The sequence below is a fragment of the Heloderma suspectum genome, chromosome 2, assembly GCF_057233095.1.
Source record: "Heloderma suspectum isolate Gila_16-S chromosome 2, 16-S_ref, whole genome shotgun sequence".
NCBI lineage: Eukaryota > Metazoa > Chordata > Lepidosauria > Squamata > Helodermatidae > Heloderma > Heloderma suspectum.
The window spans coordinates 292,275,706-292,297,696 of NC_139459.1; the positions used below are offsets into that span (position 1 = coordinate 292,275,706).

The 21,991-nt window shown below is 42.2% G+C and overlaps 1 protein-coding gene across 1 annotated transcript in view; it reads left to right on the forward strand.

The window, feature by feature from the left end:
• SYN2 (synapsin II) overlaps positions 1-21,354 on the forward strand; it is a 323,398-nt gene extending 302,044 nt beyond the window's left edge. The window contains exons 11-13 of the mRNA XM_084832467.1: positions 12,056-12,116; positions 17,173-17,416; positions 20,433-21,354. Coding sequence (XP_084688593.1) covers positions 12,056-12,116; positions 17,173-17,416; positions 20,433-20,568 — 441 coding nt within the window. The 3' untranslated portion in view covers positions 20,569-21,354. The remainder of the gene's footprint in view (positions 1-12,055; positions 12,117-17,172; positions 17,417-20,432) is intronic.
• The last annotated feature ends 637 nt before the right edge of the window (positions 21,355-21,991 follow it).

Genomic DNA, 21,991 nt, shown 5'->3' on the forward strand with positions numbered 1-21,991 from the left:
AAAGAGTGTTTGCTATGATCAGCGTGTTCTCTTGGCAAAACTCTATTAGCTTTTGTCCTGCTTCATTTTGTACACCAAGGCCATGCCTGCCTGTTATCCCGGTGATTTCTTGACTTCCTACTTTAGCATTCCAATCCCCTATGATGAAGAGGACATCTTTGTTTGGTGTTAGTTCTAGAAGGTGTTGTAGGTCTTCATAGAACCGATCAACCTCAGCTTCTTTGGCATCAGTGATTGGGGCATAGACTTGAATTACTGTGATGTTGAATGGTTTGCCTTGGATTCGTACTGAGATCATTCTATCGTTTTTAAGATTGTATCCCAGTACTGCTTTTCCCACCCTTTTATTGACTCTGAGTGCTACTCCATTTCTTCTCAGGGATTCTTGCCCACAGTAGTAGATATGATGGTCACCTGAATTAAATTCGCCCATGCCTGTCCATTTGAGTTCGCTGATTCCCAAGAAGTCGATGTTCAATCTTGCCATCTCATGTTTGACCACCTCCAGCTTACCTTGATTCATTGATCTGACATTCCAGGTTCCTAAACAATATTGTTCTTTACAGCATCGGATTTTCTTTTCACCACCAGACACATCCACAGCTGAGTGTGCTTTCGGCTTTGGCCCAGCCGCTTCACTCTTTCTGGCGCTACTTGGAAATACCCTCTGCTCTTCCCTAGTAGTATATTGGACACCTTCCGACCTGAGGGTCTCATCTTCCGGTGTCATATCTTTTAGACTTGTGATACATTCCATGGGGTTTTCTTGGCAAGAATACTGGAGTGGGTTGCCATTTCCTTCTCCAGTGGACCACATTTTGTCAAACTCTCTGCCATGACCTGTCCGTCTTGGGTGGCCCTGCACGGCATAGCTTATGGCTTCACTGAGTTACGCAAGCCCCTTCGCCACAACAAGGCAGTGATCCATGAAGGGGTTTGAGGTGGTTACTGGTGTCTTTTTGTTTTGTTTTGTTTTTGCTTCGAGTAGTTGAATGCTTTGATATTTCACAGGCACATGGTGAGATCACAGCTTATCCCTGGAAAACTTAAAAGCCAAGGGTGAGACAGTCATCCATCATCCTACCACATGTTGCTTTCACAAGTCAGAATATACTTTTTTTAAATCCCTGGTGGTTGCTTTCCTATATTACCCACCACCTCAAATGATCATTGTTATTCATCATCCTAACAATCTGGAGAATGTGAGCAAACTTGAAGGAGAATTAATCTTTGGAGGATCCTGCCCTAGTGCAGAGTGATTGGACTGTAAACCATGGCTCAACTAGTTCTATGAACATTACTGTACATTCCACTTTTCTTAGGATTAGCTCAAAACAAACAACTGAGAAATCAATTGTAACCATGGTAGCTGTATTTGGTAGCTGTCAAATAATAGTAATGGGCCCAAATTATGTGATGCAAGTTTCTAAGATAAATTTTAAAAACTATACTTTAAAAAAGAACCCACAGCAGGTAAACAATTTGAAAACAAAGTTGTGGTACACCTCAAATTGGCCTTTTCTTGGACAAGAATGACTGTTTTTTCTTTTAAATATATCATCATGTTCTTTGAGTAAAATAACTGCAATCCCACGGAACCAAGTAGTGATGTACCATATGAAATAGAACACAAAACTCTTTCAGTCTCATAACCACATACTGTGAAAAATCTACTATAAGTAAACATTGTAAAGGGACTTTGAAGGAATAGCCACATGGACCAAAATATAGGTAGTAGTTTGCTATCAAAACATTTTTCTCATCTAGACCAAATTATGCTATTCTATGTAAATAGCTGCCCAATGATGATGATATATCTAAAATTTTCCAGATGAGATCAGACAAAAGTTTGCACAAGTATAATTCCCTCCCCATTTTTAATTCTGAAGGAAGCACATTTCTGCCCCATTTTGCAACAATGATATCCTTCAGCAGATGTTTTCATTAGGCTCGTCACTGAAAGGAAAGAGCGAGGTTCAGCTAGAGATGTTCAGCACTGGGAATTCCATTCCATTTGAGCCCGACGGGATTCTGCAGTGTTTCCGTTCCGGTAAGCGGTGGTGAACTGTAGAGGATTTTTTTTTCCAATTCTGGAAATATTTTGTGTGGATTTTTTCCAGTCTCATCATTTGCTCAAATGGTAATTTGTGCAAATTGGATTTTTTAAAAAAAATTGGTTGATCTTGACATTCGATCTGGAGCAAGTTGATCCAATATGTGGATTCGGGGGGGGGGGGGTTATGGTGGCAATTTGTGCAAATTGGATCTGTTTTTTGCTTTTTTGGGGGGAGGATCTTGAAATTTCTGCAAATGGGGTTGTATTTAAAAACAAAAAATCCCCCCCAGTCTTTCACAAGTGTGAAAGGTCACAGATTCATCTGACCGATATGTTTAGTCTTGCCTTGTCAATTTCCTCGTATATGCCAGCTGTCATTGGCAGCACTGAAGCAGAATTCACTCAAGCACACTTGCAAAAGACTGCAGCTAATTTTAAAAAACCCAATTTGCAGAAATTTGAAGATCCTCCCCCTAAAAAAAAAAATATCCAATTTGCGCAAATTGCCACCACACACAAAAAATCCTCATATTAGCTCAACTCGCTTCAGATTGAATCGACACCAGCAGGGGGAAATGGAACAAAATCTGCCAGGGCCGAGCTGGAAAAATCTGTTGAGTCCCCCCCACTTAAACGTCAAACATCCCCGGATTCAGCACTACAGAATGCAAACATGGGAGCGGATTCTGAATTTTCCGAAAATTGGAAGGAAACCCCTAAAACAAAATATTCAAAAATGGTTGCTTTTTAATTTTTACAAGCCACGTAGGGATAACAGTTGGGTAAGATGTTAGAGTTGTAAGAGTGTATATAAACCTACAAAAAGATATTAACTTTTTAAAAAGTTAAGGTGACTCCCTTCTCAGAAATCCAAAACCTATGGAAAATATTTTTAATGTCTGTCATTAATAAATATTCACACTTAGTGAGAGGATAAATTGACATGCTTAGTGAGAGGATAAATAAGTTGGTAATTAATCAGTGGCAATATCCCCATGATTTCACTAAACAAATCAAACCTAAATATTTCTTACGTTGTCTGTAGTGGAAATTAACAATATACACGTACATAATTTACAATGTAAGTGAAAACAGATTTTGCTGCTATGCACTTCATTATGTAATGTCTTTCCAGAGGAGAGACTGCTGGTATTTACTTCAAAATATTCTTATATCCCTAAGAGAAAAGAAACAAGTAACTCCAGTTTATTATCTATTTATTTAATAGATGTATATACCACTGTTCATATTTTAAAATATCTCTTAGGGCGCAATCTTATGGGGATAGTGGGCTGCCTCTGAACTCGGAGGCGATCGACTATCCAATACACAGCGGGGGAAGCATGGAGGGGATCCTCTCTCCTGTGCTCCAGCTGCCCTGCATTTGTGGCTAGACAGCTGATTTCAGCTGTCTAACCAGGACGCCTTGGAGCTGGGGCGGGGGGCAGACAGTGCATAAGAAGTGTCATAACAGCTCTTCCCCCATCCCCTCCCTGCCCCCAAGAAAGCCCTCTTTAGGCCATTCCACAGCACAGACCGGGGACAAACCCTGCCTCCTCGGAGGGGAGGGGGCAAGGAGTCGGATTTCTGGGAACCAAGCTTGGAGCGCTGGCTCCAAGCTCAGTTCCCAGGAACTGAAAAATCCTATGGTTCTCTAGACACTGTCTAGCAGCCATAGGGTTGTGCCCTAAGCAGTTCTACACCTATAAGGCTGAAAGCCTATAAACACTTACCTGGAAGCAAGTGGACATGTATAGGATTGTGCCCTAAGTGACTCCTTATACACACAGGATAGCTCTTGCATGTGTGTCCAGTGGAGGTGATAAGGAGACATCCAGTCATCTGCCAACAGTGCACATGTAAATTGTTAGTGGAGATTCCTGTGCATAGAAAATGCCATGTTACAGATGCAACCCAGCACAGGCCTAGTTAAAGTGTGCCTGCCGACACATCTCTTAGCATGGAAGTGAATGTATCTTTGTTTCGTATCTGATGTCCTTGCCACTCGCGATTTTTTTTTTCCGAGTTGTGCATAATACCATTTTGCAAGAAGCATCTCGGAATTCAGGCTGTAGGCGGCAATCCACAAATTGTTTATTGCAGAATGGCCCCCTTAATATTAGTGGGACTGTTCTAGAGTGCATGTGTTGTAACTGCAGTGCACGTGTTGAGAAATAATGCAACCTATAGCAGCAAGGATTAAGACATTGGTTTCTATGATCATCCAAAATATGCAAATAGTCCAGCATTCTGTGTGGGCATAGGAACTGGTAGCTGTTGGTGTACTCTTAATACTTTAAACATTAACAGTAATTAATACCAAACTGAAAAACCAAGGGCTATCTCACTCTCAACTCTTATTCTTGTTCAAAAATCTGTCTTTATTGCCAACCTGTATCGAAACAGAATATCTGCGTAACTCTTTCCATAGTGTCAGTCACCACTCAGTACTGACAATAATATAGTTTAGCAGCAGGTTTGGTTATCGAAAACCTGTCCCCTTCTACTGGTAGGGAAAGCCTCCAGGCTTAAAAGTATACGCATAGCTACAGTTCTGAAACCACACTTGTGCATTTTTCCCTTAAGGTTACAGCACCATCTTGTGGAAATTCCTCTCTTATATTGGAAATCAGTTCTTTCCTTCTGTTTTTAATGGCAAATTTAACAAATTGAACTACTATATCGAGGGCTATAAGATAAATTTTAAAACTGATTCAGTCAAAATCTAATTTTGAAATATAAGCTTGTCGGCTTATCTCAATTTCTGCTTATTGGACAAGCCTTGGTGGAGTGCCTATGTGCCATTATCCCAGCGTTTCTGACTTTCTCAAACTGTGCTCAGCTAAGCAAGCTGAATCAGTTAAGTCATAAAGTAGGACTATTCAAGCTGACCTGCTTATGTCTGTCTGATGCCCTGACAGGCATCATACAATGCCTGTCATCTGTATGATACAATCATACAAATCATACAATAACATTTGTATCAGTATATTTGCAGGATCCTGTTACAGATGTACATACGCGCAGGGGTGTGTAAACTCTGTGCTAGAATTTGTTCACTGGTGCCGCAAGCCTAAAAGAAATGCTGTAACCGTCTGCAAAAACTTTTTTGCTCTTGCAGTTGTCTGATGGACAATCCCCATGAGCCCCTGAACAAAGATCTCTGGATCTGTCATTAGGATGCTAGTACCAGTGCAGGAAGAGAGATCATGCCTTCGTGCCAGCACAAAGCCTTCTGGTTCTAGGTGCCTCCCGCAGTGGGTATTCCTCCTCGCTGCCATTGTCACCAGCTACTATTTTTATTTATTTTATTTATTATTAAAATTATTAATCGCCCATCTGGCTGGTCACCCAGCCACTCTGGGCGATGTACAGCGTACAATAAAACAGTTTAAACCAATAAAATTCTACAGTAAAAATATTTCTAAAATACCCTAACCCACCCCAAATGCCTGCCTGAACAACCAGGTTTTTAATGCACGACGGAAGCTCATTAAGGAGCATCTCACCCTCTTGTATCCTTGATAGGCAGAGAGCCAGCGAGCGCACAGGCATGGGCATCTGCTGCTGCTGCTGCTGCTCCTCAGCACCACTGTTGTCTGGGCCAGAGCAAGAGGCAGGTGAACAAGAAGCTTGCAACGATGGAGAGGAGGAGCAAGTCCAAGGGGCTCTTGTCAGTGGGCCGCTGCTGGGGTGTGGGCGCTCAGCAGGCACCCCACTATGCCTACCCTTGACACCAGCCCTGACTGCTGGTGTAAGCAAGGGAGGTAGGCATTGTAGACGCAGTTAATTGCAAGTATTCTGTTGGCTTAATACGCCAGCAGATGGCAATGTTGTTATATAGCAGCAAGATAAATAGATTGCTTTGCTTTGCTTTGCTTTGCTTTGCTTTGCTTTGCTTTGCTTTGCTTTGCTTTGCTTTGCTTTGCAGCTCCACTTTATGAATAATGAAAAAACATTTCCCCAAGAACTAGAAGATGGCTAATGTCTCTAATCTACTTCTATACCATTTATAAGAAACCATGGAGCACAGAAAGGCAGTCTCATAAATAGGCATTTTCTTCATGTGCATCCTCTGCAAGATGAATGCAAATCATGAGGCCTTTTAAGACAAGATGTAATCTCTCAGTGCCCAAGATGTAGTGTGCCCGATCCCAGAAGACTCTCACAGGAAAAGGCAGAATGAAATCCCGTTGTGGTTCTTTTGCTTCAAAATGAAACTGCTAAGCAAGAATATAACAGGAATATAGAAGACTGGAAGATGTGAATAAGGAACAATGATCTACCTTTACACATAATACGAATACTAGAGGAAGGTACCCATTGAAATAAATAGACAGATGGTTAAAATATAAAATATATTTCACTCTATGCACAGAAGACCTATGGGAATTTATTGAGTTGGATTCACACTGAAGCGGAATCAACTGCGCTGGTGGGAGTGGACTTCCCTGCCCCCTCCTTCCTATGGCACCCCCTCCAGCCCCCAGCAAATGCTAAAGAGAGAATCAGGAGACCCTGATGAATGGGATGAGCTGTGGAGTGTGGGGAGGGGAAGGACCAAAAATCAGGGGAAAGGACCTTCCCGCAAGCAGCGGCCTTCATCAAGCAGAAGGTCCCTTCCTCCTGCAGAAGGCAGATCCTGGATCCAACCAACTATCCTCAGAAGAAAAGACAACAGAAAAGGATCTGAGCACCTTCATGGTAGTTAGGGATACAAAGGGCCATTAGATGGGCTGGTTGGGGCTTTCCTTAGAATGCCAAAGGCTAAGAACAGAAGAGAGGAAATGAAGTAATATAGTGTACTTTTTAAATTCCCTGAAATATTTGAATCAGTCTAGAGAAAGGATGCTAGCCTGGGCCAGATCTACACCTCGTGTCATATCATTATGATCCCATCATGGTAATGCTATATGCCTCTTGCGTATTTATACCTCGTAGGACACACAATGACATTTGTTGCAGTATTTTGGATAATGTGGAATAAAAAGCAGGATATAACACTACAAAAGCAGTATAACAAATGTGTAATGTACCCCAACGGTTATCAGTGCACTTCAATACTGCTATAAAGCAGTAGTGTAGATCTAGCCCTGGAGAGTCCTTTTAGGCTTACTGGGTACTAGGGTTAGCGGAGAATTTCTCCCCGAAACTTCGGGGGGCCGAGCGCCAACGTGTTCGGCCCCCCGAACAAGTTTCGGGGAGAAATTCTCCGCCCCCCCCCGCCCCCCGCACCACCACCCCCCCGGGACGGGACTTACCTTTGCCGAATGTCCCTCCCGGCGGCGGGTCCCAGCGGCGGTTTGTCGGGTCTTCGTCAGGGGTGGGGGCGGCAGCCGATGTTTCGACCGGCTGCCGCCGCCGCCGCCATTCCAATAAAACTAAAAAAAAACAACGCCCCCGTGATAGGCTACATGACGATTAACGTAGCCTATCACGGCTAGATTTGCAAAGTCAGCCGTGATAGGCTACGTAAATCGTCACGTAGCCTATCACGGGTGACTTTAAAAAAAAGCGCGTACGGATAATGGCGGCCCCCATAGGGAGCCGCCATTCCCGTTCCTTATTTGGTCACTGTAGTCTACGTAAAGATTTACGTAGACTACAGCGACCAAATAAGGAATGCGAATGGCGGCTCCCTATGGGGGCCGCCATTTGCGTACGCGCTTTTTTTTTTTAAGTCACCCGTGATAGGCTACGTGACGATTTACGTAGCCTATCATGGCTGACTTTGCAGATCTAGCCGTGATAGGCTACGTTAATCGTCACGTAGCCTATCATGGGGGCATTTTTTTTTTTAACTTTTAATTTCACGGCTGGGCGAGGCGAGGCACCTCCTCCCCAGCCTGAATTTCAGCCGGGCGAGGCGGGAAGCCTCCCCCCCGGCCTGAACTTTGGGGGGAGAGCAGCGAAGCGCCTCCCCCCCACCGCGAAAAGCTGCGAGACCAGGTAAGTGGGTTTCGTGCACCCCTACTGGGTACTCATGTGCTTCTTCAGCTAGAGCCATATTAAGGAATCCTCTGAGATGCCTACCACTTTTCTGACACTCTTATCCTATGGGTTAGCATAAGGCGTGTCAGCCATTCTAACTGAAGCCCAATCCAAGGCTCAGCCAGCAGCGAAGAGATGTCTGCCTCTGTCTTTTGGTCCAAGCAAACTCTGCACTCTTTCTTCTCACTCTTACTTATGATGTTTGGGAAGCCTTTATTGGCACTGGCCTCTATGGCTCCCACATAAATGTTGTCATGTGCCTGTTCACTGGTCCCTCCCTGCCATGACACCGGTGTAGGTGCCTGAGGCTCAACCCTGTGAGCACTGCCTCAGCATGGTATCTCACAGGACCAGACTATGAGGCAACACAACAGAAAATATGGGCAGCTCCAGTCACTGCAATTATCCTGGCAGCACTTAGCTTCAAGCACAGGATTACAGCTATTGGTATTTAAGGGATAGGTTGGGCAGAATTATAATACTTTCTGCAGATGTCAAGAGTAAGTAGATATCAACTGCATAATTAATCAGAGGCTGGCTGCATTTGAATCTAATAAGAATAATTTACCCTCCCAGGCTTCATTGACTCAACTCAATTCACTGAGCTGTCCTCTAGAGCCAAATTGTGAGGATTATCTTGCTCCTGTCAGTCTGGGCATGCAGGCACCACATTTAGAAGGTCTCTTAGCTTGTTTCCCCTTCAGAATGTGTTGAGCAGGCATGTATCTCAGCAGGTATTTTGTCTAAGGGCTAATCTGCACTGTCCCTTTCATGCTGGTTCCCTTAGGGTATTCAGGGCTACTGCTGCATCTTCCATTGCATATTACACCAAAATATCCCAAGAATGTTTGGAGCACTCCTGTGCTAGTTCTAGCAGGGAAGTGCTTTAAGTTGTAAACTGAGAATATTGCACTTAACCCTTGACTAGACACCCGTGCAACATTCTGAGTCGGTGACCATTTCTGCATGTCAGGATGTGGTTTGAAATTTCATGGCTTTGAAATCATCAGCTTGTCCAATTAGTACTCATGAATCAAAATCAGTGAGACTTGCCTATCCCTGGGATATGGAACAATTTTGAACTACAGAACAATTTCTCTGGAAGCATTTTGGCCACCCCAGATACAACCTAAGCTCCTAATAGGTAGGAGGAACCTTTTATACCAGGGATTGTGGCTGACAGGCAGCAAAGCAGGAAGAGTCTGCCCCATGTAACAACCTGTAATCCATGCAAGCCCATTCTTTGCACCCTCAGAGTAGTTCATCTCCATAGTATACAGGTCACTGAAACGTCGGATGGATGTGTGGTTTTCTGAGAATACTACCTTTCCTTAGAAGCCTTGGCTGAATGATTTTTAAGATTTTAAAAATCTGGCTTTCAAAATTCTTTTGCTATTTAAGGCTTGTTTGCTCTGTCTGATAGACATATACTTGCAAGGGAAATTTTTCATCTCCTTGAAAAAAAATCAAAACCCTTTGAGTAAAAGCTAGCCCCCTTAGAACATGTCATACTGATTCATTTCTTTTGGTTCAGCCTAGTCAGGCAGCGTGGGTGAAGTCGGTGTGTGATTGGCCTGAGGTGTCTTCAAGTTCTGATGGATGTTTGGTAAAGAAGGGCTCTGTGTCTGATACAAGCGGGGAACTGAAGTCACTGATTAGCCAGCCACAAGTGCATCCGTAGGAAAGTGTGCAAGGGCTACTAAGGTTCCAAAATGCTTAAACAAAGCATGTATTTGAGGAAATGCAACGAACAGGAAGTATGAGCTAGCATACTGGGAAGCCTAATTTAAGGCAAAGGCATTTCCTTTGAGATGAACTATATTAAGCTTGGATTGTAGATCTGTTGGCTTGGTAAAGATTTTAAACATGGGGAGTATTCATCACACCCAAGAACATTTGAGGAATTTATTGAGTCCCTTAGTTGTCCCCTTCCTGGCAAATTCAAATAACTCTGTATCCAACAACATATCAGTTTTCCTCAGTCCCATGCATAACACTCATGTTCATAACGTCTGCCCACCTAAACAGATGACAGAGGAGATTGTGGGCATTTCTACACCAGCCTAAAATCCTGCATCTAAAATGGGGCTTTCTGCTTCCATTTTAAATGCAGGACCACAACTGACTGCCTTCACACGCGCTCCCTTCCCCCCTCCTTCTCCCCGTATCTGAGTCTTTCATTATCTTGCATTGATCTCCTTCCTCTCCTTGCCACTTTAACTCTTGTCACGGAGGAACACACAACGGGGTAATTTGATAGCTCATTATCTTCGCTCTATTTAAAAACGGAACAAAGGGCATTTAGTGCAGGAGATGCCCTGGAGGGTCACAGAAGGGTCACGATGTCATGTAAAGAGCCCACAAACTTCTGTGAAGGAGCCATCTCAATCGCAGGATAAAAGCCCAGTGTGAAGGAGCCCTCTGTCAAGCCCCAGGTCAGAATAGGCAAAATCCCCTTTATGCCAGTTGAATGGGAGATATAGCAACAAGGACTAGAAGGACACATAGGAGCTCGTTTGCCAGAGAAAAGTGGCAGGTTCCCCCCTTGTTGCCACTGATTGTTCCAGTCTGGAGTAGATCTTACAAATATTCTGGTCCCTTCTCGGCAGTTTTTTTATTGGTCTGAGGGTTGCTTCTTAGACATCACTTGCACAATATGTCTGTTCATAGGAATGACAGATACTGGGGGTGGGGGTGGGGGCGCTCCCATTCTCTCAAATGGGAGTTTTCTCCCAATGCAAATAGCAGGTGTGAGGGAGCAATCCAGATCAGGACCATAGCAGAGGACAAAGGCATCCTACCCCCCACACACACACACACACACTTGGATCCCAATCCAGACCAGACCCCCTGCACTAGCTATTTACTTTTTTAAAAGCCAATCTTGCAACTGCTAATTGTATGGATGGCGTTGCATCTAGTTTGACCCCCTTATTTATTTTCTTCCAAATACAGATAAGAAGAAATAAGCCAATAATTGTTATAAGCATACACATTAATTTCTGTTTCTCTTTAGAAAAGCATTCTGCAGCTTTTATTCCTGACAGGTGACAATTTATGTGTTTGATTTTTCCTAAATCAAGTGTGTAGCAAATTTGCATAGTGTACTTTGAGAAACATTACATCTGAACTTCCCCCAAACTCCCTAGAGTATATGTTATACACAGCCATGTCCTGCCTTTGGGTTCTCTCTCTCTCTCTCTCTGGCCAAATAAAAACAGATTCTACACACCTTGAAAGGGAGGCTGCCTTGCTAATTATTTATTTCCTATATTCTAAAGAACATTTCACCATGTGCCCTTTGTGAAAGACATCATATTCGGCATGGACAGCCAGGGCAAAAAGCATTTAATTTTGAGTACTGTATTTGCCATCAAACTGAATGTTGTCCCCCAACTATATATGACAGACTTTCGAGGGCTTAATAAATCTCCTGTTTTTGTTGCTGGCCTGGCTGCTGAACTGAATTCAGCTTGGTGGGTCCGAAGTTGTGCAGACCCAAATAGAAGTCCCAAGCAAATGTGATGCATGTCACAGGGCCAAACTAGACTTGACCTTAAATGGAACCAAGTCAGTTTTTGGCCTTAATTGGTAGCGGGAGGAGGGGGGTGATTTTCATAAGGACTGCAATAGGCAGGGATGGTAGATTTAACCCTTTCCTCCCCTGCACTGTTGTGAGCCCATTTTATTTTTCTGGGAATAACAACCATGCAGGGTGGTTCAATGTCAGTCAGGGGAAGAAAAGGTTAAACCTCACCTCCCCGTATGCTACAGTTCCAATGAAAACCAGGGTTCTCTGCAGCTGGGCATGGTTCCTAATGAAGCATTTAGCATCACATCTACCTTGGCCTTCAGAGATGGCTTTTACCTCATAAGAGGCTCGTAAGGTTGAAAAAGAGGCTTCTAATGACAAGAAGGACAATCTCCTAGCCTTCACTCCTGTTGTAGCCCACTTCTTTTAACCTCTCTTCTGTTTTGATTTTTTCTGTTTCGTTTCTATTTTTGCAGAGTGGATCACTGAAGGAGCCAGAACCAAACAAAGTCCCACCCCAGCGACCACCTCCTCAAGGTTGTTTACAGTACATTCTCGATTGTAATGGCGTTGCAGTAGGACCAAAACAAGTCCAGGCTACTTAAATTATTGATATTAAAAGCAGGGGTTAAAGCCAAAAACAAAAAAAAACAAAGAGAAAGAAAGGAATCAAACAATACCCGTTTTGTGCAGTTTTTGCATTGTTTCAGTGCTGACCTGGACTGTGTTTTTTCTATGCAGTGTCAACTATACTGTCTGGTTGTTTATCTGTTCATGTTTGTGTTGTAATGCTTACTTACGTTTCTCTGTATAACTTGTGATTCAGGGCTGTTGTCAACAGTGTACAAGAATTGTGCCTCTACCAAGTCAGTGCGACTGTATATTATGGATGGTTAGCCAGTATTTTTTTGAAGTATTCTATATTGTGGGGTAAAAAGACTAACCAACCCAAGTTGAGATTTAAATACTTTTGCTTAACTCTGTGAGTATGTGTGTTATATTTGTTTGTTTTTTTAAATGTGCATGATTAATGTAGAAAGGTGATTCTGATATTTTTAAAGTCTCATTTAATAGTATGCTGAATGAGGCATCTTTTTAAAATATAATTTTATAGAGATTATTAAGTTTTGAGTTCATACTTACAGGTAAGACAAAAGACTAGTGTTTTATTTTAGTTTGTTTCCTATGAGATATGAAAGAATTATTTCCAGGTATACATAAATATCCTGTATTTTCAATGCAGACTTTTTTTTTCTTTTTTTTTTTAAATCTGCTTAAATTATTAGCCTCAGTGCTATAAAAATGGGCCACCTATGTGCAATATTGATCAAAATGTGAGGGTACTGAATGTATTTAAGTTCAATTAGAGAGTTTCTTTGGTGGTTATAAAGTAGCCATGTGGTCTTGTACAAAACTAAAGCAAGTGTTTACCAGAAATTCCTTATCTACATAATTCAGGTAAGCAACAGCTGTTTGATAGAAAAAGTCAACAAGGCCATTAAAAGCCTTGCATGATTAATAATCTTCTTTCCAAATATTGGGCTAGCCACTATGCTGTGTTGGGGCTTTAAAAAAAAATGAAGTTCATGGATTCAACATGTGGCTAGGTTATGGCCAAGCAATTTAGATAAAAGACAATGCAACTATGAACTGATCTATCATTTTGAGCATAAGCAACAGAGTATATGAAGGAATGTAAAAGGGCTTAGGCTTATAAGGTTATACTTGTGACTCAAGTATGTGTAAATAATAAAGCAAGGTGACCAAGGGGTTTTACTTTTGCCAAACTTTCTTATAGCCATAATTGCTTATGACTGTCACATAACCAATGGCTATGTGCATAATCTTACAAGCAATATCTAGGCAGGCAGTTAAATCGTTGCAGAAAATCTAGCCTGTAACCATTTAGATGCACAACTCAAGCATACCGCAGAACTAGCTGTGAGCAAGGGAAGGAATTGTATTTTGTCAATTCAAGTCTAATACTAAGGTAAATAGTAGTCCATAGGTTAATACAAACAAGTCTGTTTTCTTGTGAAATCATTCCAAGGTCTGGTTTTATTTTCCTTGCGAACACTGCCAACAAAAAGTTTAGGTCAGTTACTAAGTGGTCTTTTTTTTAAAATTCAGGCTGATGAGCTGAGAATTGCAAGATGCTTTTAATGGCAATTTCAGTGCTTGTTGGGCATGTCACAGTTTCCTGCCCTTTTTTGGTCTGTTATAATAAGAACATTCTGCTTTTGTGATCATTATTTCCAATTAATGGTCTCTTGATAGCAACACCGATTATTTTGGTTGTGTAGAATGAGTGAATCCCCGTTGCCAACAGGTTCACCCCCTTCTCACCTCCAAATCTCAATCCAAATGAACTAAAACAGCACCCTACTCTGGGGTGAAGAAGTGAGCCATTAATATCAAGCCATGATTGTTCTTTTGCATGTAGCAGTCCGAGTATTCACAGATGCTTTTGTGCATTGTTTATGGGCTCTGCGTGTGTGTGTGTGTGTGTGGTGCGCAGACTACAGAGAAAAGACTTGCATTCCAGGAGGACTTCAGTATGTTTAATGCAAAAGGTCTTAGAAGGGCACACACCAGTTACTGCCTACCACAAATAAGAAGCAAGCCGAAATGTCTCTCTGCATGGTAGCATGCTTAGGTGCAATATTGTGGGAAATTGGGAACTGATATTTTACAGTATAGGATTAATGTCCAAGGGGTTGGTGTGCGTGTGTGTTTTGCTTTTTTTTTTTTGGTAAAAGCTTTTAAAATTATTATTATTATTGTTGCCTTTTTGTACCAAACCAGCTGCAAGAAAGTAAGCAAACGCTGAAGTGTGACTGAAGTATATATTTTGTGAAATACCTTGTACAGCTTAATGTGCAATAAAAAAAGTTACATCTGTCTTCAGTGTATAGTTTCTGGCATATAAGCCTCTATACCCAAATGGGGGAAAATCTTTTAAGCTCAGCAAAGAAAAGCTAAGCGACTAAAGAATGCTTGTTTTAGTAGGATGCAGAACAGAACGTCTTCGCGAAAACAGCCCAAATTCAAAACCTCTCAGGCTATTGAAAATAAAACCTCTACATGCTGGACTGACTTTAGATGAACACACCAGCCCTAATTTATGCAGCATGGCAATTATAAGGAACAGGGGGTGGGGGTGCGGGTGATCACACCTGCTAATTCCACCTGTGACCAATACACATTCAGTAAAGCTTGTGAGCAGACCTATGTGCATAGAAACTTTTGCAGAGTCCTGGATCATATCTACAGTTTGAACCCATGTAGCATCTGTTCACAATCTCTAATGAACACACTTAACTTTGAGGCAGGACCAGCATACATGATCCTGATTCCTCTTCCACACACGTTCCCTTTACATGCCATGTTGCATGAAGAAGAATATAAAAGTAGTCTCGCAGAGGAATTTCCTTTAAAAGTTATAATTTCTATGTTATGTACTTCAATATCTTCACATTGTTGGAAGCAGAATATCAAGGCTGCCTCAGGCTCAGTTGTATAATCCTGCTTCACTGATTTTCTAAATCAACTAAAAGGTCCACTCTCTATTTGGCCTTCATGCAGAGGTGCTATTTGGGCCATATGGTATGAGAGGAGAAAACATTTTTCAAGAACTGTTAATTCTTCATAGGCCTTCTATTCTTCATAGGTGAAACAACATGTGGACATTACATACAAGATAAAGCACAACTGATGTGCTGAATGAATGTGTTATAAGTTCATTTTTCAGTTAGAAAATATCACATCTGAGTGTGTTGCACAAACCTGTCTCATGATTTGTACAATAAAGGTATTTCCTTTCCATCTGAGACTGTACTCAGAAGAAAGGCACTGTTTCATTTGTGGAGAAGTGTCTTACCCCTTGATGTCTGCAATGTGCAAACATTGGTTTGTCCCTCTTCCCAGGCCAGAGCATGGTGTGCACTCTGAGGCACACACGGAACTTCTCCATGAGTGTTTTCCCCCATCACTTCACTGGAGAGGTCAGTTCTTTGCATGCACTTTTTTACATGCACAGAGCTTGTTCCCCCATCCCTACCTGAAGTGAATGGGGAAGCCCTTGCAAGAGCTGGTATTCAAATAATCAATGAGGTGCATATGAGGGGCTTGCACTAGCCCAGTGGAATGTTTGACTTTTTTCACATCATATCACAAACTTCTTTTGCCATTGAGCAGGGTGATGTTCAAGAAAAAACAAAGTCGAAAGTCCCCTTGGGCTCATGGAACTAAATGCATGATACTTTGGATCTTGACCAAGGAATTTCATAATGCCAGTGCTGGTGTAATGCTATGCAGTGGTAGAACAGTGCACACAAATTATCCTAAGCGTTCATTTGTTGGCAAAATGCATCTTAAGGGCAAGGTATAAATCCATTTAAATTCAACTACTTTGGATCCAACTGTTGGACCCTAAGTTCCACTGGGACTAAATTGGCTCCAGTCCAAGAAGTCCAGGGATGCAGATTCAGCTGTACTGAAAAATCTACTGCCTAAGTAGCTTTATAAAAGGCATGCAGACATCAGCCTAAGACATGCACTCAAGGTAATGTCAAATGTCTGCAGTTCAGCCTCGGTTAGCTAAATATCAGTTAGTTTACTAAAATATGGAGCTGCCCTGAGTTGATGTTGCAAGGTCTGAATATGTTTGTTCTCTGATAATCACACAGTGGGTAGCAGTGGAGGCTGGTTGCTCCGATGTCAGTGGGGCAGTGAATCTGCTCCAGGTATCGGTTAGAAAGGAACTATCCAAGGTGTGAAGCTCCTTTAGAGGTTTGATTGAAATCTGGAGCAGATTCACCGCTCCACTGACATCGGAGCCACCAGCCTCCACTGGTGAGTAACTCAAGCGGTACATGCTTCACGTTTTCCAACGTCGCTACTGAGGGCTCACTGCATAGCCACTGCAGGTATATGCACTTCTGTATGTCATGAAGGACACAGTCCTATGGAGGTTTAGAAAAAAGTCCTACAGCATGGCTCGCGGGGGCATGCTGGAAGTTGTAGGACTTTTCTCTGTCTCAACCTCCACAGGATTGTACTCTTAAAGACAAATAAACCAAAAAACAGCCGCCGCCACCCCCGCCCACCCAGTGCTTGAAGTTTAGCAGGAAGATAATTCACTTGGGCTGGTAATTGTCCTACGCCTTGGTGCATATTACTATACGCACTGCCCTAATAACCTGGCTCTTCCTAGTTGAAACTCCCATTACATTCAGTTTGAATAGGGCAACTTGGGATATATTTCTTGCTTATCAGGAAGCTTAGAAGGGAAACAGAGAAATGCTGTAATTAACGTAGCGTGGTCTAGATAGTTATTATCCTGTTGACCTCAACGAAAAAAGAGACATGACTGCCAAAGTAATACCTTCTCTTAAACCACCTCAGTAGTGATGTGGAGGTTCGCAAGCATTCCAGTTATGCAGCATGGTGGCGAATGATAATGACTGCAAAAAGGTAGCAGCCTAACGACACCGAACTTTATTGGTTACAGGTTTATATTTTAAAGTGTTGGATATAAGAGTGAGTACAAAATTGCTGATACATTATGAAGTTTTTCTTGTACTGAACCTAGGGGGCCCTGTGCAACCCCAAGGAATGCAATCACAAAGCCAGGAGCCATTGCAACCCCAGCGCGTGTTCCTTCCGGGGCAGCCAACAAAGCCCTCCACTTCCCTGCCTCCACGTCCACCTGGCCCTGCAACTCAGCAATCACGCGCCCAGGCCCTGGGTCCTTCACGTGCCCAGCCAGCAGCAGGCATGGAGACAGAGCCCTCACCAGCTCCATCACAGAAGCCTCAGTCACATCCCCAGCTGAAGTAAGGCCTTTTTAAAACAAAATTCTCCACACTTGTTTTGTATTGCTTCACTTTGCCAGAGAGGTTTGAATGCAACCTGTAAACATCCCCTGTATTGTGGGGGAAAAGAGGTTTTGGGGGGTTACCTTTGTAACAGCTTTGCATCTGTATGACCTGCAATAGGAACTTTTCCAATGAGAAGACAGTGATTTGCTGAAAAAGCAACATTTCCCGCAATACATGCAGATTTCTGCTCATATGAGGCCAAATTTGAGAATGTGTCATCCTCTGTATCTCCCCACCACCCCAAAAGGCATTGACTCATGTGTGGATGTGCTGTTTGTAAGACAGCTGCTGGGGGGCGGGGAGGAAGCCTTATCTGCTTAAACTTTTAACCTTGCAGCCACTCAGACAACAGCAATTTTTCAGTTTAAAAGGCTGAATGGAAAGCCCATGGGATGTTTTTTCTTGCCAAATTGTTTCTTCGAAGGCGATGTGCAGGTATATCCACATGTATTACACAAATAATACATTCCATTACTGCATGCAATGAACCAAAATCCATCATTAGTGGAACCCATATTCTGCACTTGGAATAAGTTAAGTATAATTTATTCTAGTTACAGGCTTTGATTTTTATGGAATTAATAATTTTAAAGCATGGCTGTAGATGGGTAATAACAGAAAGGGAGGAAATATGATCTGTGACGCGTTTGGGGAAAGGAAAATCAGATAAACTGGAGGGTACCATAAGCCATCCCAGAGCACTAGAAACTGACTTCTGAGCTTTCAAGTGATATAACCCTACATTTCTGTTTCAAATGTGCTCATCTTAGATTCCCAGGAAAACATATTCTTTGGCCAAGTTTAGCTTGAACACATTACTCATACATAGAGTACAGACAGCCATGTGTAACTAACATCAAGCTGGATTCCTTGCTTCCACCTCTCACTAGTGAAGTTGTTCCCGTTGTGAACACATTGTGAAGCCCAACCACACTGTAACACCTTCACTCCAAGCCATGCATTTTCTCCTACTGCAGTCCTAAATCACAAGAGTCACCCCATCCACACACATCCAAATGAATATTATTTCCCAAATCTCTGTTTCATGATTAGCTTGCCTCAAGATGATCGATCTCAATAAAATTCATTCAATTTAAAAGGCTTTGATCCAGAATCATCCTTCCACCAGTGGAAGGCTGGGGGACCCTCAGGAGAAGATGTGAAGGGGGCATGGGGGGGTTCAGGGGAGAGGTGAGAAGGCAGAATTTCCATTATGACAGTGACATCCTTCTGCTGGCGGAAAGACAATTCTGGATCCAACTCAAGGACTTCTCTAACTTCAAAAGAATGGCTATAAAATCACATGAAAGTTAAACTTTCATTGTTAGTTAAACTAGAACATTGGCCTAGAAACTTTTCATTTCCCTATTTCTCCATACCTGTGTTCTTAGATGAGATGAGATCTTCCATTATTTAAATACAACTTTTTAAAAAGTCTCTGCTTACATCCTAGTCCTAAAAAATGACTCAGCCAGTGTTATCTGCCTGCAGTGCTAGAGTAATATTCCTGGAAAGGACAGTATCACGGCTAGGGATGTTGCCCTCTCAACTGGGATCAGCATGTCCCATCCTAACAATTGACTTCCTGGCATGGCACATCTTGAGGTCATTCCTTAACACGTGAGAACTATATCCATGTGGGGTGCCATTAAGCCTTCCTGAAGGGAAGTAACAGGCTTATTCCAAGTCATACTCCAATTTCCAAAAAACTAAAACAAAAAAGCAAACCCAGTTGCCAATGGGATTAACTGTACTCTGTCTATTTGGCATTTCTGTGCCTTCCATTCTCACCATGTGCTTTGGCTTAACATGTGTGTGCAGGTTATTAGCCTGTGAATAAATATTTAATTAGGCCATTTATTTTTGAGTTCCTAATCAAGTGAAGTCCTGTTTTGGCTTTCCACCCCCTCCTTTCAGTGAATATTAAACACAGGTACAATGGGAAGGAAAGACTGAACACACACAGGCAGCACTGCTTGATCTGGTTTTGGACAAAAGGTGTGTGTTCAAAGCACGCTAGCTATGAATCGCTACCTCATGCTGAGGCATAGTATAGTTAACACAAGCCACATAATGTGGCAACCTCACAGCTTTTTCCTTCTACCAGTGTTAGATTGTATGGGATAAATCAGGCAGAACAGTATTTGTTACTATCCACACAATCTGCTTACTTGCATTCAGTCCAGTCCTAGTAAATTGAGAATTATTATTCCAGGGAAAGTGGCTTGAGTATTACAGAGGTAAATTGAATGTATTTATTCTGAGGTGCCATCTGGAATTGTAACATTCAAGAACTATTTGATATTCACCAGTATTACACCCTTTGGGTACAATCCATGGAAAGCTAAGTATATTTAAGGCTGTAATCCTAATACATTTACTAGGAAGTAAATCCTGTTGACAACAGCAGGACTTACTTCTGAGCAGATATCTAAGGATTGCACTTTAGTTTGGTAAATCTTTTGGATTATTTACCAGAGATGAAATCTCACTGAAACCAGTGAGATTTATTTCCTATTAGGATTAAGCTACAAGTAATTTCAATGGGACCTCAGCACTCTTAATGTTCTGTAGTCCAGAATTTAATCAGCACTCTGATGTAATGTGTACTCTGATGCACAATGCAGTTCATGTGAATTTCAGAGAGGTTTCCCCATGTTACATTCTGTGCGTAGTCCAACACTATGCCTACACTGCTGAAGAGAAGATCTGTCTGGTCAACTTTGAGTCCAGATGGTCTCTGCCCAAAACATGTCATCATTGATATCAAAGCTAGCAATGATGACCATCTATCTGTTCAGAAAAGGAGATACAGGGGGCATGGCCCATATCTCCTGCTCCCATTATATGAAATTATAAATGGAATTCTGAAGGATGGCTTCACCTGTAATCAACAGGATAACAGTATTTGTTTGGAAGCTTCAAATATGCTAACATTAGTGTGGATTTTGTTTTTGTTTTTATCTTGTAGCAAATCCCAGTCTCTGACCAATGCCTTCAACTTCACGGAGTCGCCCTTCTTTCGATCATCTGTGAACGAGGATGAAGCAAAAGCTGAAACCATCCGAAACTTGAGAAAATCCTTTGCCAGCCTCTTTTCAGACTAGCCATGTAGAGTTTGGTTTCGTGCGTTTGTAACATGTTTAAAAGTCTATTGTGAACATCATTTCGCAAACCTAATTTCCTTGTGAATGATCCTCCTTTGCTGTTCCAACTGTTGTATTAAGCAATATGTTAAGCTCTTAAAAAAGAAGGGACTATAATGAGATACACTTCAGGTATTTTTTTAAAAATCCACTTTTAAAAAAAGCCAAGACGAAAAGCTATACAGCAGAATGCTTAAAGTCCTCGTCAACTGTGATATTGTGGCCTTACCATTAAATGCACTAGGTCATCACATTGGACTCTCCTTTGTGAAATCATTAAAACAACACACCATTATGTTGTAAGTTTTCCTCTCGCTACAGTTTTCTCCAGTGCTCAACCCACTGCATGTTTATTTATTTAAGGTATCTTGTTCTGCAAGGCTACAGTCATGAAACCGGCTTTCTTGTCCCCAGATTGTTAGGGTGCAGCTTCACACTGGTGTTTCCTCTTAACCCTCTTTCACCTTATGAGAAACTAAAGCAGTTTTCTTCCCATAGCAACCTTTCCATCAGTGGAATGCAGCATTTGGATATGCTGTAAAGAGCAATCCCTAGGATGAACCAATGTTAGAGAGCTACTTGTGTCTATATCACTGTATCCTCCTCATGTGTCTGTACAGTTATTTGAAACCTGTTAACAGTGACCTTTGATTTGTAAAGTGCCATGCATGACCTCATGTTACCCATAATTCCTGTAACCTTCTAATAAATGCAAAGATATAAACCTGGCAGTAACCACTATTCTGCAGAACATGTCTGCACTGTGGTATTGATTTCTCTAACGAACAGCCTGAATAAGCCCTAAAACATTCTTTTTTTAAATTCTCCAACTTCAAATCAAGCCATGGTTAGCAACTGAGCAGAAAAAAATATATCTGTGTAATGCAATACTTGACAGAAACCAAGCACTTTACACTGCTAAATACTTGTCTATAACATTCATTAATTCATGTATTGCCTTTTTATATTGCCCAACAACCAAAGCTCTCTGGGCAGTTCACAGCATGATAAAGCATAATATAAGCCCGTGATGGCGAACCTATGACACGCGTGTCAGCACTGACACGCATAGCCATTTTCGATGACATGCGGCCGCATGCGGTCGCATACAGAGAAGTATGGGGCCGCATGCTGAGAAGTATGGGGCCGCATGCTGAGAAGTATGGGGCTGCATGCCGAGAAGGATGTTTCATCCTCGGCTACTGCACAGCCAGGTGCAGTAGCCGAGGATGAAACATTTGCTGTAGTGTAGCGTAGACACTCTGTGCCGGAGGTCTGTAGGCCAAAACAACAGAACTCCGGCACAGAGCGTCTAGTTCTGGGACTTCCGGTTAGGCTGTTAGGGGATCTTTGACCTCACTTCCGGCCAGCGGAGCAGGGAGCA